The sequence below is a fragment of the Pectinophora gossypiella genome, chromosome 18 (assembly GCF_024362695.1).
Source record: "Pectinophora gossypiella chromosome 18, ilPecGoss1.1, whole genome shotgun sequence".
In the NCBI taxonomy this organism is placed as follows: Eukaryota; Metazoa; Arthropoda; class Insecta; order Lepidoptera; family Gelechiidae; genus Pectinophora; species Pectinophora gossypiella.
In genome coordinates this window covers 6,836,516-6,855,580 of record NC_065421.1, presented here as the reverse complement: position 1 = coordinate 6,855,580, position 19,065 = coordinate 6,836,516, and the positions used below count along the sequence as shown (strand labels likewise).

The window sequence follows — 19,065 nt, the reverse complement described above, 5'->3', positions numbered from 1 at the left end:
AAGCAATCAAAACGCAAGTAACAATTCTTGGCGATGAATTCATAAAAAGTCGTCTACCACGTTTACCTGTGATAAGAGTAGACGTCTACTTTTTTTTTGAACGTCAAAAGAAATTCATTCCTATTCCTTCGCGTTGCTGTGTTGTCGGTAAAACCCGAATAGGTACAAACGACTACATTCCATAGTTCCTATTCTAGTAAGAAAAATGCTTTAGTGATCGAAACGGGACTAAAAGCGGATGACAAAAAATAACGAATCGAGACGTCTCGATTATATTTTTTCTCTTAACTTGTCCTTGAATGAATTGAGCACTGAGACAAGAACGTCACGTGCAAGCAAATTGTGTAAAGTTTTTATATTTATACACTTACGATTCTAACTACTTAAACATCGTAGGAACAACACATATGTATGAATGAAGGGATCGAAATTAAAAAGGGGAACGAGCAACTGCTCTAAAAGGGGAGCAACTTTTTTGCAATGTCTGCCTTTTTAATATGCCCTTGTGCTTTGAAAGTATGCGGCGATCGATGAATCTAGTTATAAAGTCCATTATGTTGGGTCTGTCTCTTTATTGTGATTAGTCATTTTTGGTCATGTTGGGCGCTAAAGAATCATGAAGAAGTTACGCCGGAAATAACGAGATTTTACAGACAATACGCTACAAAGACTAGCAATTTTAAACGTAACTTTTAGTTGTGAATACGGTAATTTCATCAACCCGTTAGTTTATCAGCTGACAGCTGAGTTTAGCAAAGAGGCGCGTAAAAGAGAAAATACGGGGCTATGAAAAGTGAAACGCGCAAATAATGCACAATTTTTTTGCGATGTCTGGTGGCCTATATGTGGCCTCGAACCCTGAGGCTAGCCGGAGTCCGTGCGCTAGGTAGGCGCGCTATCCGGTTTGGACAGCGCCGACTCAAGTTCGTTCACCCACCTTGCCGCGTCGTAGACGGCGCAGTTTCACCAGGATACCTATCGAGTTATGCAAAACGCCTACATATAGCGACATTGTCTGAGAAACTAAATGGAATTGCTTAGTAATTTCATGAAACGGGCCAATTTTTGCACGGTTTCAATGTTCGGTAGGTCGAAAAGTCAATTGATATTCATTTTAAATTTCGTTGGATTGGACTACCTATTGAAAGTTTACTGTGTAATAAAATGACTTGCGTTACTGCATTCCTTTTTAAAAATAAAATAAATCTCTGGACTAGATGCTCCTCGTTAGAAACCGTATAGTAAAACACTTTTATAAATCGATAGGTCGTGGTGATTTATTTAGGATTTGTAATGGATATTCTCACAGACGTTTAGGGAAGAGGTATTCTTTACTACTCTTTTACGATTTGGTTACAGCACTCTCGGCATGGGACGTAGATTGGTACCGGAGCGATTTTCACTATTACAGACGACGAACACTTTGTTGTGCATAGACTAGCATTCGTCAAGTGTTTTCAAGCGCGACTCCTTCCGATTTGGCTTGATGACTATTAAAACGCCAAACTGACTTAGACTGAATGTACGCTAATTGTTTACAGGACAAGCTGTTCCCGTATGCCGAGGAGAATGTGAAGCAGTTCTTGGAGAGCCAGTGGGAGACGGATGACGTGAAGGAAGTTGTCGCAGCGCTGCGCAAGCTCGCGCTCGAAGACCAGGCCGGTAGCGTCGACGGCGCTGTCGCCATCCCTGGAGAGGTAGGACTTCATTAACAGCCAACCAAGACAGTCGGTGTAGAGGTAGGACTTCATTAACAGCCAACCAAGACAGTCGGTGTAGAGGTAGGACTTCATTAACAGCCAACCAAGACAGTCGGTGTAGAGGTAGGACTTCATTAACAGCCAACCAAGACAGTCGGTGTGGAGGTAGGACTTCATTAACAGCCAACCAAGACAGTCGGTGTAGAGGTAGACTTCATTAACAGCCAGTGAAGAGAGTCAGTACAGAGATAGGACTTCATTACACAGCTAACCAAGAAAGTCAGTGTATGAGTAGGGCTTGACTAACAGCTAACCAATAGAGCCAGTGGGAAATGGACGATGCGAAGGAAGTCGTCGCTATGCTGAAGGAATTGGCGCTCGAGGACGAGGCACCGTGGACGGGGCAGTCAGTATCCCTGGAGAGGTGGGATTTGAATTTAAAAGTCAACCATTCACTCCCATATCTTCCTGCTTCTGGCGTGCGGGTTTGTAAGATCAATGTTATTGGGTCATGGAACGACTACGAAATTACTTAATCAGTCGGGGTATATCCCACCCTTTCGGGGATACAGGCGTGATGCTGTCATGACGTAGGTATCAGTTCAGTTCAGCGGTTAGGCTCGAAAAGATAACAGACACATACAGACTTACTGTCGCATTTATTGTAATATTGGATTCAAAACTTGAATCATGAAATTATTTGAACTTATCGAGGAAACTTGGAATGTTTCACAGATGAATGTTTTGTGTCCTTGTTATCGAATACCGCAGTCAGTCGTAATTAGTGACGGCGGTAACTAATACGGTTATAGCTCAGGATACTGGCAAAATTCCAAGTTCATCAAGTGAAGATAAGCCATCAATTCCCAAATCAAAATAGATGGCTGAGTAATATAATTTTAGGCAATCGAATTTAATGAAAATGTTACCACATTTAAAATATAACGTATCCGTAGTTGGAGGAACGCTTGAGCTTGACTCTCTCTGTATTTGCCGTAATTTAGCGTTATTTATTTACAATTTGTTATAACGGTGAACAGTCATGACATGCGCAATGTCATGTACCCACTTTAGAACCCTGTCGCACTATCATATTTGACATTTAATGAGACTTACGGTTTAATTTGTCAAAAAAGTTAATGTGACATGGTTTCAAAGTGTATACATATTAGTACTCGTGACCGTACAGGGGTTAAAAGGCCACATCATGACATGACATTTGTTTGCATTGTGCACATACTTTTACATGCGCAAATTGCAATATTGCTTTTTTAGATGAATTGCTTTGATGTGGCCTTCTTAATCTCCTAGTAGGTTATACATAAACGTCAAAGTTAAGTTTGAAGGGTCCTTAAAGCGTTAGGGACGTTCCACTGTGTTACACTTTTGGAAAGTAAGTTTTCTTACCATACGACACTCAACGATGCTCGCTCTTTATTCAACGATGGGAAGTGAAGCGGAGACAGTTGTTTCATTTTCCCCGACTATACAATGCGTGAATCTTTCGAGGAAAAAAAGCTTGTTGCAGAAACTATACTAATTGACATTATTTCTATTTAACCAATTATTGCTATTGAGGAGCTCGGTGGCGCAGCGGTAAACGCGCTCGGTCTGCGATTGTTGAAGTTAAGCAACTTTCGCAAAGGCCGGTCATAGGATGGGTGACCACAAAAAAAGTTTTCATCTCAAGCTCCTCCGTGCTTCGGAAGGCACGTTAAGCCGTTGGTCCCGGCTGCATTAGCAGTCGTTAATAACCATCAATCCTGGGCCCGCGTGATGGTTTAAGGCCCGTTCTCCCTATCCATCCATAGGGAAGGCCCGTGCTCCAGCAGTGGGGACGTTAATGGGCTGATGATGATGAACCAATTATTTAACCATTAAATTCGACTTTATGAGTGAATTCATGTTTGGCTCATAGATAATTGATATCACGTGGTTTCCAGGATTTGTGCCTGGTTCATTAACCAAGAACGAAAAACTGTCATTTTTAAAAACAACAGAACGTACGAATATTACAATATATTTAAAAAAACAAAACTTAGGACGACCAAGGAGGCCGTTGTTAACAAGATTCTTCTATGGAGTGTCCGGAGAATGGTATGGTGACAGGAGATCAGTCCATCATCACCATATCACGGTTCATCAAGTTGTCTGTGTTGTTAGTCCCTCTGTTGGTTATTTACGACCGTCCGGAAAGATATAGCAGCTGAACGTGTTATAACTAAATGTTTAGTTGTGAATGGTACGTTTAATTTACTCAAAAACAGGTTGATTTAATAAGTCTCATCTTTATCTGTCAAGTAGGTTATTTTAAGAACACTTGTGATAATGTACGTACACAATATTATAATCTATTACGAGTTAATTACTTCATTAATTTGTTATGTAAATAATGTTTTTTTCATTAATAAAGTTATGTGTCGCGGTTGGGATTATAGACATATACACACATAAACTCACGCCTATTTCCCATCGGGGTAAGCAGAGACTATGGAATTCCATTTGCTTCGATCCTGATACACCTCTTGTTTCCTCCACATTCATCACCGCAGATGTGGTAATGGGAGAAGTGATACCGCACCCTGTCTCGCCCAAACTGTGTTACCTTCGTGATGCGTGCAAACTCGAAAATTCCAAAAAGAATGCAAAGAAATTGCAAGCCTTTTTGCTTCATACCTCTAAAGCCTCTGGGATATAGATCTCCAAACCCAATAAACTGAGTTAAAATGTATTTGCTCTATCCCCAGTAAATATGAATATGTAGTATGTTATATTCATTGATTGCAGGTTATCAGTATTTATTTACCTTGACTTACATATCATTTTAAGGTTGGTTGCTGAAAAAAAATATCTATTTTTTTTACACATTTTTGTGTTGCGTCATAGACAAATAGTATCTAATACAGTCAAAACTAAAACAACTTTACCTTTTTAACATGTCTAACGACTCCTTCTCTTCTTAACTTCTTAGTGAATTACAGATTATAAAAATTTTAATCCATTCAGTGGTTCTTGAGATTAGCACAAACAGACTGCCTTTTACACTTATGTATTGATTGATTTGAATGAATGAATGATTGAATAGACACTTTATTGTACTTACAAACACAGAACAGGTGTCCAAGTTGTTCTGTATTCGTGTGTTATGTCTGAATGTTAAAATTAAGTTCTGTGCAGTAAAGTATATTTGATTTGATTCGAACAGGTAACAAGGAAAAACTAGAAGTTTGCAAAGGCGGCCTTATTTAGGATTTCCTTCGGATGGTATTCACTGCATGCCTAGAAACTTGAATGTTTGATATAAAGTTCTATGCATATGATACATACGATATCATCTTCGTCTTGGTATTCCAGGATGCTTCGAAGGAGGACCAGATCGAGGGCGTGGTGAGCAGCGTCAAGTGGCAGATGTCCGCGGACCGCAAGGCGGGCCCGCTCAAGCAGCTGCAGGGGCTCATCTGGAAGCAGGGCTACGACAAGGGCGATATCAAGGGACAGTAAGTAGCACTTCGTTCAGTTTATATACCACAAGCTGTTGTGAGTGATTTCTTTCGCGTCGATAGGGTGCTTTCCAGGAACAGACATGTGTGTACATGTATAGATATGGTGATCACGGCAAATACCCATGTTTGTACCTTATCATCGCGAAAGAAATCACCGGTAACGACCATTTCTGTACCCCTGACAAAGTGTATTTAATCAGATCAAATCAAATATACTTTATTTACTACAATTGTTGCTTGTTAGAGTCTCCTGTTGGGCACCGAATATAGGATCCTCGCTTTTCCTAAGACTCCACTCCGATCTTCTTCTTATCGTGTGGGTTGTGACGTGGATTACCAACCCCATCACTCCGATTATAACCCTTATCAGGTATTATCAATTAAACATGAAACTTCTAAATTCCAGCGTATATGACGACGTATCCGCTGCTCTAGATGCGTGGCAGGCCGTCGACGGCCAGAAGGTGTACATCTACTCGTCGGGGTCGGTGCAAGCACAGAAACTTCTCTTCGGCCAGTCCCTATCCGGAGACCTCCTCAAGTACATCGAGGGCCACTTCGACACCGCCGTCGGGGCCAAGCAGGAAGCTGCTAGCTACAAGAATATTGTTGAGAAGATCGGCTGTAATCCTGAAGATGTTCTGTTTCTCACTGATATTCTTAAAGGTATGATATTTTCTTTTGTCACCCGTTTGACAAAGGTTTGAAGGGATGATCTAGTATTTAATTTAAGTATGCTAATGAAGTTATACGCATTTCTCATGTAAGCAGTCCTAATCATTTTTTTCAGGGATGAAGATTTAACCACTGATCTTTCCGCATGTGTACTGCACACATATCATGATCGACTTACAAGTGTTATTTCCTTAACAATATCAGCATAGTAAATAATTAATAAATGATGATTCATTTTTCGAATCTTACACCAGGAAAATTCCAAGATATTGCTTTCATTGTCTTGGTATTCTAGAGGAAAACTATATATCATCTATAATTTTCCTGCTAGAATGGCAAGATGATATGATGACATTTTAGATAACACTATGCATTCTTCTCTCGGGTCAGGTTATATTTATATCCTGTTACTGGTGCAAATATCTCAAACATGGACGTTACGGGACAGCTATCATTTGATATGTGGTGCGACTGCTAACACAATCTTATAACTCTAAAAGACAGATATATCTATTTCCCTGACTGTTGGAAGAGATTTCTAATTTAGGTATCCAGGTTCTGCCATGTATAAGGTCGTCATGCTATCTATTACGGAGTCTACTTCGCTTTCGTTTCCATCCTGACGTACCCACTAACATTATTGGTCCACAGTTTTCATTTAAACGAACAATTGTGCAACCCACTTCAAATATTCCAGTCTGGTAACGCATGGTGGAATTTCCATGTGTTTAATATTGCGTCCCATAGGTCTGTGGCAAACCTTAATATATTGCACCTTTTTTTATTCTTCCGCAGTTACTCTAATACTACCTACCTCTGGGTTGGCTGGAAGAGATCTCTCTTAGAGATAAGTCCACCCTTGTAAACGTCCATTTCTTGTTTGTGATGTAACTAGTTGTTAAGTGCAATAAAGTATATTATTAAGTTTGGATTTCTGATTTTTTACTGAGCGACAAGTTCTGAGCACCGTATAAGTCTATACAGGCAGGACACAGATGTCCATGAGCTTTCGTTTAAAGATGGAAGATATCCCTTCGTGAAACGTTGTAGGGACCAGAAAGATTTCTACACGTTTTCTAGACGGCGATCAATGTGCTTTGTTCAAATCAAAACATTTATTTGCCTGAAACTTCTGCCCCAAGAAACTTGAGACGTCCCGTCCGAGTCGAACTATTTCGATTTATTTTTTCCAGGTACACAGGCACAGACCCAAAATTAGCGCAATCATCTTGCACTTAGATATCGTAAAAAAGACGGCACTATTAACCCCGATTCCTGCAGACACCTCCTCATTTTATTTTAAGTTATACCCGTCATTTTCTTATCCGCCGAAAAGTAAAGGGACGGATGATTGACAACTGTTAATGTTAAAATGAATGAGAGAATGGATGAATAACCCCGGCGAATAAAATAGGTATTTCACTGATATGCAACCCTCAGAATTAAGTTGGACGTCGACAAAAAAAAATAGGTTTTTTTTTATTTCTGCCTAAAATTGACGTGTGTTCCATAAATTTTGTCTGTGGATTCCCTTTTTCTTTTTCGGTGGATAAGAAAATGATAGATTTTCAAAACTGTCAAACTAAATTCACATTACGTTGCCCTTTGCTCCTAACCATGGATACCATCGATCCACAGAGGCAGAGGCGGCGCGCGAGGCAGGCGTGAAAGCGGCGCTGGTCAGCCGCGAGGGCAATGCCCCGCTGCCGGCCGAGGCATCCTCCTTCCCCGTGCTACACAGCCTGGCCGAGCTCACCGTCTCCAACAAACGCAAGCCGGAACCCCAGGTGCCGTGACATACCCCGCCACACGCTTAGCATGCACTCTAGTACAAATATCTATATGTTTACTCTATGCAGGTGAGTAGTTGTTTGTTCGGCCGACTGTAGCTTAGATTAGAAAGTTCTACATGTGATTTCAATCAATTGAAACATATTAGCTGAAGCAAGCAAGCACAATATAAAGCACAGGTCAATTCTCTCACTTCCATTATTGCTTTCAGCTTAGGGCCCGTTTCACCGTTACCTATTGAAGTTCTGGATAGTTCTGGACAGTTATTTGCAAATTTTGAAACAGGCCCTAATAATTTATTTAGAGTTTCAATTGCAATGATATCGTATGTAGGATTTATGTAGATTTGTTATAGTTTTTATTAGCTGCTTGGACAAAAATAAATGGTTCCTATATCTGTTGTACGAAAGTTGGGAAAAAAGTTTTTTCTATTTGTTTAAAGCTTGTGGTGTTGGTTGTTGTAGAAGTTTTTGTTTTCTAATTAAGTTACGTTATTAGGAATATATAAGACTATATGATCTATGTATACTAACACATATTGTATAAGTTCTGTGTAAATACTGTTTCTCTCAAATAAAGATTGTCAAATTAAATTAGTTTGTTTTCTTGCGTTTTGCATGCTCGTTATACCTTTATTTATTTTCTAAATGTAAAAATACATTGACTGATACTCATGAAAACAGTGCAAAAATGTACTATGCGAAACAGTGCGAACAGGTCTATTTGATTTTGGCTGAATGTGCAGAATGTGATTGCTACGAAATTGGTATTACATAATTATTATCGTTACCTAATTTAGTGTTATCACGTTTCAGGAGACCGAAACACCTGCTAAAATCCTCAAGACTGACGTAGAAGATAACGTGAAGGCTTCTTCTGAGGCAGCACCGCCAGCGGCTGCTGAGACAGCTGTAGAAAAAGAAGCCGAAACAGAGAAAATGGAGGTTGAAGACAATGGCACCTCAAATGATGGATCGAACGATGTCCCGATGAATGAACAAGTCACCGTAGAGGAGCTGGATTCAAACGAAGCCACCTCCATTGCTTCCGTGTGCAATCTGGAGCCAGTCGTGGAGGAGAAAGAGGAAAAGACTGAAGAGAAAGGGACTGAAACAAAGAAATCTTCCCTAACAAATGGCAAGGGCGTTGATGTCCCCGTGCCCGAGGAGACCCCGCCCGCTACAGAGACAACAATCACTGAAATAGAGGAAATAGTAGACCTTGAGAAGCCGTTGTCTGATGCTGCCGAGGTTATTGAGAACATTGAGCCAGTTGTAGAAGAACCAGACGCGGATATGGAAGTGTTACAAAACGTCGGCGAAGTATTAGAGAAGGAATGCGACGAGATTCTCTCTAAAGTAAATAATGTCACCAACATCGACAACATTCCAAGTAATGCCAGTAAACCGCATTTGAATACGATTGCCGAAGAAACTATGGAAACTGAAAATACAGATACGAACGATATTGTCGAAGGAATATTAGATTCAGAATTGGAAATCGAAATGAAACAGTGCGCAGATATTGACTTGAACACTGTAACAGAAATGACAGAATCCGAAAAGGCTAATGTAGAAGAGAATGGCGTAAAGGAAGCTAGTCCTACAGATAAGAATACTCCCGAAGAAGTGACCACAGAAAATAAAGTAGAAAAAGTCGCTGAAACTAAAGTAGAAAAAGAAACAAAAGTAGAAGAAACTGAAAGTAAAGTCGAAAAAGAATCTGAAACCATATTGGAAAAGGTTAAGGAAAGTTCAGTGGAAAAAGTAACAGAAAGCACAGAAGAAAAAGTCGTAACTAATTCAGTGGAAAAAATTGAAGAAAGCAAAGAAGAAAAGGTAACAGAAATCCCAGTAGGGAAAGTCGCAGAAACCGCAGTGGAATCTACAGATAGCCCAATGGAAAAAGACACAGAAAAGACTGAAGAAAAAGTTGCAGAAAGCAGCCCCATGGATACAGAAGCAGAGACACCTGGAGAATCTAAAGTAAAAGAAGCGCAAAACGTAGAATCCGAAAGCAAAGAAAGTGTAGATGTAAAATCAAATGAAGTTGAACCAGCAAAAGACAAAGAAGAGGATAAAACGGCAGACACAGTGACTGAAGAGGTCAAACCTGTATCAGAAGCAAAAGAAACTGAAAAGGTAGCAGACGAGGCGAAAACAGTTGAACCTGTTAAAGAAGAAGCGCAGTCCGTCGAGGAAGTAAAAGCTGCAGAACCTACACCACAGAACAACACAGATGCTGAGGTGAAGGAGCCACAACTAAACGGTAATGCGACGAACGGGAACACTGAGAAAGTTATGAATGGAGATGCGAGCAAGGATGAGGAGTTAAACGCACGACTTTCGGTGGAAAATGGCAATGGCAAAGTGAACGGTTCTAATGGAGACTCGATGGATGGTGAGAAGGGACAGGGCGACTGCAAGACAGACGCAGAGGTGAGCGACATCAAAGTCAAGACCGTTACCACCGACGAACCCCGCACTGATCCAATAGAGCAGCCTACAGAAGCATAAGATAACTTGGTAAGTGTGCTTTGTTTTGTTTGTAAAGTATCGTTGTATCGTTTGTAACCAAAGCAAGTTATACAAAAATTACTGCTCACCGATGGTATCCTTAATTTGAACATATATCCTTTGATTTCGAATCATGGCGTTTTAAAAACTAACCGTAGAATCTTGATCAGTTTACAAAACTGGATAGTTTGGCAGCTTAAGTTGACTTTATTACTTATGAATTGTCAAGGAATTAACTCAAGTTGATACCCAGATTATTTGGCTGATCCTTAAATTTGATCGCTCGAAAGAGTTCGCAGTGATCATTCTTTAGTGTTTAAGTATGCAGACTTATTAGAGCGTCTGGCGTGGCCAGTAGTTGACCATATTATGTGTGTAACATTAGTTTTTTTGTCTATTCCAGTGACGGGACGGTTGGGAAGAGCGGGTTGTCGTATCGTAGTCGGTTCACATCGGAAGATAGACAAGACTGAGGTTGCTTCCACATTGACATCACTTCCTAGTTTATATGTGTATTGAATTATTGAACTTTACTGTGTACCGCGTGACGACGGCGGTGAGCGCTACCTTTTTACTATTACAAAGCACAATACGTACATTCATACATAGTTTCACTGTAAATTAAAAAAGACGGGAACAGGAGATCGTTAAGAAAAAGCTAATTTGTACTATGAGCTTATAACGAATTTCCAGTAAGTTATACTCGTAAGTCTCGTAACGTCAATTTACAATTTAATAGTTCCATCGCATCATTATGAAGTTTGAAACACCGTACTTATTTACTTCTAATTTTCATAAGTTACGACAAATATACAAAAAAATATATATTTGAAAATATCTTAAATGTACAGTCACGAAGGAAAGTTAAACTCTGTCCACAGTTTTACAACTAAATTGATTTTAAAATAGTTCGCCTTTTCAAATTGGCCAGTATTAAACTCCATTTACAATCAGATTTTTGTGTTCGATGAATTTATATTGAATAATGTTTTCGCCGTCTTCCAATGCCAACCTGCGCGCGTGCCAAATCCACTATCAAAGCTGGCTAATTTAGGTACCTATGTGATTTCAAAACGTGTATCTGAAATAATCGACCTATGTACTCCGGTCATGCAAATCGTATCTAATTAAGCGTTCTACTGCTGTCACATAACTATTCTCTTCAGAGGTCCAGTGAACTAGCAATGGTGTTAAATCGGGCCAAGACGAACAAAAGACTGGTTGCTTTTTCGCCCAAGCACAATGATACTACATACTCATCACATAATATGATAAAAGGAGGCCACAAAAGGATCACAAAAGTTACACGCATATTTGTATTCAATGTATTGTTCATCATAGGTTTACGGATATTTGCTATTATAAAAACATAACTATGCATTTAATATACATTTATACAATAACTCATTTTAAGTTAATTTAACGCAATTTAAGTTAAATATTATAAAATAATGTGCTAGTTATATTAAGCGCAGCGCACGCCGTCTGTCGTCGTTTCTCGTATTTTGAATAAGGTAAGTTTTATTCGTAAGTAATAACTGTATTGTGATTCTTAATTATCGTATGTATAACTGTATTTTCTGAACTTCATCCACTGCCAAATTCGCGCTTTCCTTTGAAGTTGGGTGTGAGCATTAATTGTGATATTGTAACGAGTTGAAGACTGTTTGTAAATTAAACTAGCGGCGCCGAGGGAGGTCTGATGATGTGTTCATTGCCTGCGAACATTATTGCGTCAAGACGGACCAAGTCTCGGATCTTGACAGTTTATATCTTAAGTACGGAATGCTTCTACTTTTATGCCTCGTCTACACGACGACTACGGGCGAGCATGATCAAACAACGAAGTGATCGGCCTTTACAGCCGAGTATGCCGATCGCGTTCGTCTGTAGTCGCCGATTGTGTAGAGGGGGCAATATATACCTCAATTGTTCCACCATTTTGTCGTTAACATTAGGATAAAAACACATCCATAAAGGATCCCAAATTTTATTACCAAATCAGGCAAATCTCTGTGCCGCTATCTTAGTAATTTAATCGGGCTGTGCTGGATGCTGGATGCGATCCGAGGAGAGAAGGGTAATCATTTTGTAAATATTGATTGCATCAATTCTGTAGTATTAAATATGCACAAATTGAAAATTGTGCTATATCTGATATCTTTGTAAAAATATACGTGCGTTGCACAGAAGGGGAGAGACTGTTATAAAATTTGCATAGTAGCTTTGTATACGGGCGACGTTCCTATGATAGACTACATTTTTCTCCAAAAATGCCAATTATCAAATGTATTGTTAAGGACAACTAATGATATCTACGACTAGTGCTAGTCAAATATCTTGCGTAATCTCAAGCTGTATTTTTGCAGTATTACACTTTTTACCAATTGACTGATTTACTAAAAAAAAAATTTTTGTTGGTTCTATTTTGTAATTGTTATGTTATTTTTATTTTTTAAACTCTTAAGGGTTAGGGCTATGTAAGGGAAGGTACAGTGTGGATACGATTTCATACACCAACTTCAAATGGAAGCACGAACTACTTTGTTTAGACTGATTTTTTACTGATTCAAAACTATTTTCTAGTCAACCGTTATTTCGAATAGCTTAGCTTAACCTATCACGATACTTTAAATGAAACTGTATTGTTTTGATACTCGGGTCAATCTTTGGATGCTTTTTATTTTTTAGAACATTTTACTTCATAAATTGTGGTTGAGATACATGTCAATTATTAATTGGTTGCTGAAATTGATGTTCATGGCTAGATATTATCTAATTTTTCGCAGTATCAGATAGTACTTTATAAAAATGGTCTTGTGAACAGATATTTTTTTAACCAACGCCGCAATACATCACTGAGATTCTTTGCAGCACAGTTTGTTCAACTTTCGCAGTGACTGATATGTTTGGTTACATTTTTTTTGATTATTTAAGTTATTTAGCCTTAGTTGTGATGTGAATCTCCGGGATTGGAGACCGCGAGCCAATCAGTCGGGTCTTACAGTTGAGAGTGATTGTATTTTCCATTCCTCTATCGGCTCTTGGACATAACGGTTGTATGGAAAATAGATAATAATTTAAGAATTATTATTTTAAGTCCATGTATTTTCTTTGTAAAAATGAACAAATCTCCGACGCAATTGAAATGTATTAATTTTAATTGTCACCACTTATGACGTTAAATATATTGGATGTAGAATTTTTAGAACATGTTTTATTTATACTTCCTAAACATCTGAACATTAGTCTACTGGAATACACATTAGAGCAAATTTTACTATTATATCGCATGAAGTGATAGTGTGAAATTTACCTATTTAAGTATCGGCTAAATGCCTAAATAGTCGAAATTTGATCGAATAAGGTTTTATAATTAGTCATTCCTGATTTCATAGCTTCTTATTCTTACCGAACTATAATCTATTACACGCTTTGTACTTAGGTGTATACAGCCTCGTGTCCACTAGGCCACATGTGTACTTTCGGAGCAGTTTACCAGATTCCCTTTTTGTATCAAACGTGTCTCCCGAAACATCGTGTGCGTCAAGGTAGCGGCCTCAAAAAAAAAATGGGCACGAAAAAATAATTTGACCATACCAAAAAATAGTACTCTTATTGAAAAAAATAGTACCTGTTGTAAAAAAATTAGTACCATCACGGTTCTGGATTTATAGCCATGTTTTATTGCACTTGCTAGCTTGACGGTGAGCGAAATTTGGCGAGAGTTAACGACAAGGTCTTTCGCTTTGATTTAAACGCCAAAAAATAGTATCGAAATAGTACTCACCCCCTGCAAAATACCGAAATGAGTACTTCAACGGTTCCAAAGTTATAAAGGCAGTTCTTTGATCCCGCTGGCTTGACGTTTTGAAAATACCTATTATCTGGGGAACGCTTGCATACTTCAGTATGTAACTAATGTCAATAAACTCGTATGAAATAGTACTTCCTACCACCATAATTTTGATCCGATTCTCTTTGTAGAAATATGTTAAAAAATCATCATAACCTATGCCATACATTTGTTGTTGATACAGTCACGTAGACAATTACATAACCTCACAATTTATTCGTAAGTATTGCCATCGCCAGTATTGCCATTTTGGAGGTCTACCCTACCATTTCTTTGCACTTCAGAGTGTTGCTATTACAAAAAATTGCTATTGCATACACCCATATGCAATAATTTTAATAAAAAATGGCTGCATGGGTCTAGTTCTTATTGAAAACAATCTGTGATTTTAATACATCATAATACATTTTTAATCTACTGTTTTATTTTATAATTTATACCTTTATGTTCAATTTGTTACGGATCGAAGTGTTTGTTAATAAACAATTTGCAGTATTTGTAGAATAACTCAAAGAGTTTCAACAATGATATTACTTTCATCTGACAATCCTGGCACTTCACCAATTTTTACCCAAAAATGGGGAAAAAATACTAAAATCTGACAACATTCTTCTGGAACATGTGTAATAATTTTGTTCGCGACTGTACCTGTCTTGATAAATGTATGACATAGGTTATAATGACTTTTTGACATATTTCTACAAAGAGAATCAGGTCCAAATTATGATGGTAGGGAGTACTATTTCATACGAGTTTATTGATATTAGTTACAAACTGAAGTATGCAAGCGTTCCCTAGATAATAGGTATTTTCAAAACGTCAAGCCAGCGGGATCAAAGAACTGCCTTTATAACTTTGGAACCGTTGAAGTACTCATTTCGGTATTTTGCAGGGGGTGAGTACTATTTCGGTACTATTTTTTGGCGTTTAAATCAAAGCGAAAGACCTTGTCGTTAACTCTCGCCAAATTTCGCTCACCGTCAAGCTAGCAAGTGCAATAAAACATGGCTATAAATCCAGAACCGTGATGGTACTAATTTTTTTACAACAGGTACTATTTTTTTCAATAAGAGTACTATTTTTTGGTATGGTCAAATTATTTTTTCGTGCCTATTTTTTTTTTGAGGCCGCTAGCTTGACGCACACGAAACATCGAACGACTTTGCCGTCGTCCGAAAGCGCCTGCTGTCTGCGGGGGGGACATGTCCCTCGACAAATGTCGCCTAGTGGACACGAGTCTTTATTTCTACTGTTTGTCAATATCCTGTGACCGTGATTCGATCTCTGAATTCGGCGCAACCAACAACTGGCAGAGGTGATGTGGAGGTTATGGACACAAAGGCAGCGCGGGCGCAGGTATTGCGGTCAGGGAACGGAACGCAGCGGGCGACAACCGCTACGCGCCGATTTCGTGGCTCATTCTTACTGAATGTTATTGTATTTAAAAGGTTTTCATTCTCACACAGTGGTTTTTTCTCTTTTGTGTAATGCGTTTTTTTTTCCGAAAGATATAGGTGACTACGCTTATTTGAAAAATAAGTAATATAAACTCACGTCCCTGAACCTTGACGAGGTGGGAATGACATAAATAAATAATCAATCGGAGGACAAATGCTTAGTAACGAATCTCATTGGAATAGATTTCTTCGCTGACGCCCATTATAAGGGTTCATCATGTTGGAGTGGACAATATTACATAAATCGCTATTGAAGTTGAAAAGGGACATCCCCACAATCTTTAAAACATCGCGGAAAAAATCCCTAGAGTTTGAAAGTGCCCGACGCGCCGATGACGTCAGGAACCAACTCACGCGCAGTCCCTGTGATTCACGCGCGATGTGTCACCCGCTCGCTGTTTACGATCTACTCGCCGCCACAGATAATGAACGGTTCTCGGAACGCACTGTTTTGCTTCTACGACGCTACGAAGCTTATCACGCTCTGAATGTAAGCAGAGGTTCGGTCGAGCTCCAACTAAATCACTTCGGTTCACCGGATCAGGGACAGGTTGGTGGAATGCTGGTGCTGTTACGTACCTAGTTCGTATAATTAAAAAAAATAGTTGCTATGCTATCCCATAGATTGTTATGTAGAAAACCTTGAGAAAACCCAATTCGCAGCGCGTCGTTTCTGCCTACATTTTATCCTTCAGAAGTCCTAACACGCGGTGCATTGACATTGTTGTCATTGTCAGATCTTTTAGAAGTCGTGAGTTATTCGTGTACGGTTGGGCAGTAAAGAGTGGACAATGAAGGCCCGTGGCGTTGTCGAGTGTAGCAACCGGTAGCCAGCTCCGCCGCTCGCAGTCGACTTGTATTTTTATGTAACTTGTTGCTCGGCCTCCGACGTTGCGCCACGCTCACCGCTCGCCGCGCTGGTCGGATCGAATCCACCAGCGGACCATTGTGTAGCGAATGAATTTGAGGAAAACTACGCTATAACAACGCCGTTTTATGGACGTTATTGTATGAAATAAAACTACCTACAAAGTTCAACTAGTTGATTACGCGACACTACGCGTATGCCTAGCGTGTTATATAGTTTTATTGACACCTAACTATTCTACATTTGTTTAGAAGTACGGTAAAATAAATTACAAAATAAGTAACAATAAAATTAATAATACTTAGGAGAATAACTATAAAGTTTTAAGACAATTATATTATGTAAGTTAGGTACGCCGTAACTGTGATTTACATCAGATCTCTATATATATAATTAGAGTTAATTAGTATAATGCATAAATGTAAACCATGTGGCAGTACTAATTAAATAAATAAATAAATAAGTTTTAAAATGTAGTTAGGTAGGTAAAACGTATTGAGGCGAAAATGGTGTGTCAGTAAAGTATAATGCCTTGATCTCAGCCTACCTCTGTGGGAAATACGCGTGATATTTTATATTATGTGGACAATATACATAGAGAACTCAATATTCTAGATAAAATACCTATAAAGTTCATTATTTACGCCTCGCTGTGAAACTCGTATCGCGATACGGTTTGATACCACTAGATGGCGTTGGTATCTATGTCACAAGACGATTGCGAATTTCAAATTCTTACAAATTATGATTTATAACAACTTTTCCAAATACGTTACACGAATATAAATAAACTAGAGCTTTAATCAAACCAAATCTTGCTCACTATTTATAGGTAATAGGAAAGAATAGATTTAGTTGTGTAACAAAAAATCTCGGCCGCTTACTGCCAAAACTTTAGTGGGAAAGTAAGACAGGCAATGAAGGTGTGTAATAATCCAATACCTATGGTAGTGTTTTTTGTGAGAGAAAAACAAATTCAGAATATGCGGCGGTGGATGCGAGTGCGGTAAACATGTTTATGAACCTCCTACTATGTGACACTCGCCGCTTCTTGGTAAATATAAGCCAACTGATAAACACACACTTCTGAACGGAAAATAGATATCAATGCTCATTTACTTCACTTCTTTTATATAATACCTACCTTCATAAAGTCGCTCCTGCAACCACTGTTAGGGTAGGCTCTTCTGACGTCAGAACTTGCAGTCACTTGTGGTTATTGTGAAGATATTGTAAACTGCAGGTACACCTCGCAGATTTCCTTCTCATGCGTAGGTATATATAGTTGTGTGCGGTTTTGTCCCAGTTCAATTTTACTAAATGCTCCTAGCATGATAAGCAGCATGACCCATTTAAAGCTTGTCTTCCCAGGTTGGTGCGTCAATGGTCCCAGACCTTTTTTTTTGACGTGACTTAATTTGCCGTAGATGGCATTAACTATTTGGCCGGACAAATGGGGAGCGCTGAATGTCCCAGACCAAACATGGCAACTTTGCTAGTTAATTTAATACCAAGAGTGGCTGCTAGTTGTCTTCCCACCCTGCCCGCCATTATAGTCATAACTGGCGCGAATAAAGACTGTAACATGAGTTAAAAAAAATCTTTTTAATTTTAGGTACAGGTGAGTGGTATTTACCAGTACCACAGTGGCCATATCTCGCGTCGTGTTTTTGGTAAAGTATTATTTCACAAAAAAAATCATAAACACTTCGTTGGGTTTATGCCCTTAACACGTTTACTGGCTTACGGAACGCGGATACGTCAGAGCACAGTTTTTGTTACTTGACGGGCGGAGATCACCTCTAGTTTTCAGAGAAGCTGGGTTCGATTCCCAACGATCGTCGCGTCGCTGCTGTTGAACGTCGGGAAATCAAATTATAAGAAAATAGTGGTTTTACCTACGGTTTTACCTTATTACAATAAGTACAAGTTAATGTTTCTGTGCTGGATTGGGAGCGAATAAATCATAGACCGTAGTTTCAGCCATCTTCAGCTGTTCATTTTCCAACTTGTCGTAAGGATCGACCGTGGATCGTGTTCTTTCTATCTATTGGTTACCTGCCACCATAAGTTTCATCACATCTATCCGAGACTTCATAATTCAACAGTATTTATAAGTTTGTTTTCTTATTACTTGTAGCTCTGCTCACCCCATTAAGGATTACGGGCGTGAATGTTACGTATGAAGGATTAGAGAAACACTGCTTTCTCGTCAAGATATAAACCTAGATAACCTTGTCACTTACTGAGAGTAAGTACTCGTAATACGTAGATATGCAGTGAAGTGGCTCAATGCCGTACCCTTGCAGCGCCCTCGCCGACCCCTCGTCCGTCCGCCCTTGCCTGTCCTGTCCTTGCAACCCTCGGTAGGGTTGCCTATCCCCGGACACTGTTGGATTTTGGGACAGGAGGGCTTGGAAATGTTCTTTGTACTGCTTTGCTGAACTTGGATTATCTGGGTGTAGGTTCCAGGTATGTAAAGCATAAAGATAATGTTGTCTTCACAAACATGATGGAGTAGAATCAGAACATAGAAACTATCACAAAGCTCGGTGAGTTGTATGGGTTTTCACAGTTATAGTAGTAAGTAGTAGTTAGTAGTTCATCTTGCGATGATGTGTAGAACATGGGCGGGCGCAGGAATGAAATACACGTCTTACTTTTAGCTCAATATAATCCAGACTGAGTGTCCTTACTAG

The 19,065-nt window shown here is 39.1% G+C and overlaps 1 protein-coding gene across 1 annotated transcript in view; it reads left to right on the top strand.

Annotated features, from left to right (window-relative positions):
- LOC126375010 (claspin-like) overlaps nucleotides 1-13,396 on the top strand; it is a 30,860-nt gene extending 17,464 nt beyond the window's left edge. The window contains exons 16-21 of the mRNA XM_050021846.1: nucleotides 1,538-1,697; nucleotides 5,055-5,197; nucleotides 5,610-5,869; nucleotides 7,517-7,665; nucleotides 8,485-10,194; nucleotides 10,589-13,396. Of these exons, the coding sequence (XP_049877803.1) occupies nucleotides 1,538-1,697; nucleotides 5,055-5,197; nucleotides 5,610-5,869; nucleotides 7,517-7,665; nucleotides 8,485-10,185 (2,413 nt within the window). The 3' untranslated portion in view covers nucleotides 10,186-10,194; nucleotides 10,589-13,396. The remainder of the gene's footprint in view (nucleotides 1-1,537; nucleotides 1,698-5,054; nucleotides 5,198-5,609; nucleotides 5,870-7,516; nucleotides 7,666-8,484; nucleotides 10,195-10,588) is intronic.
- Nucleotides 13,397-19,065: the final 5,669 nt, after the last annotated feature.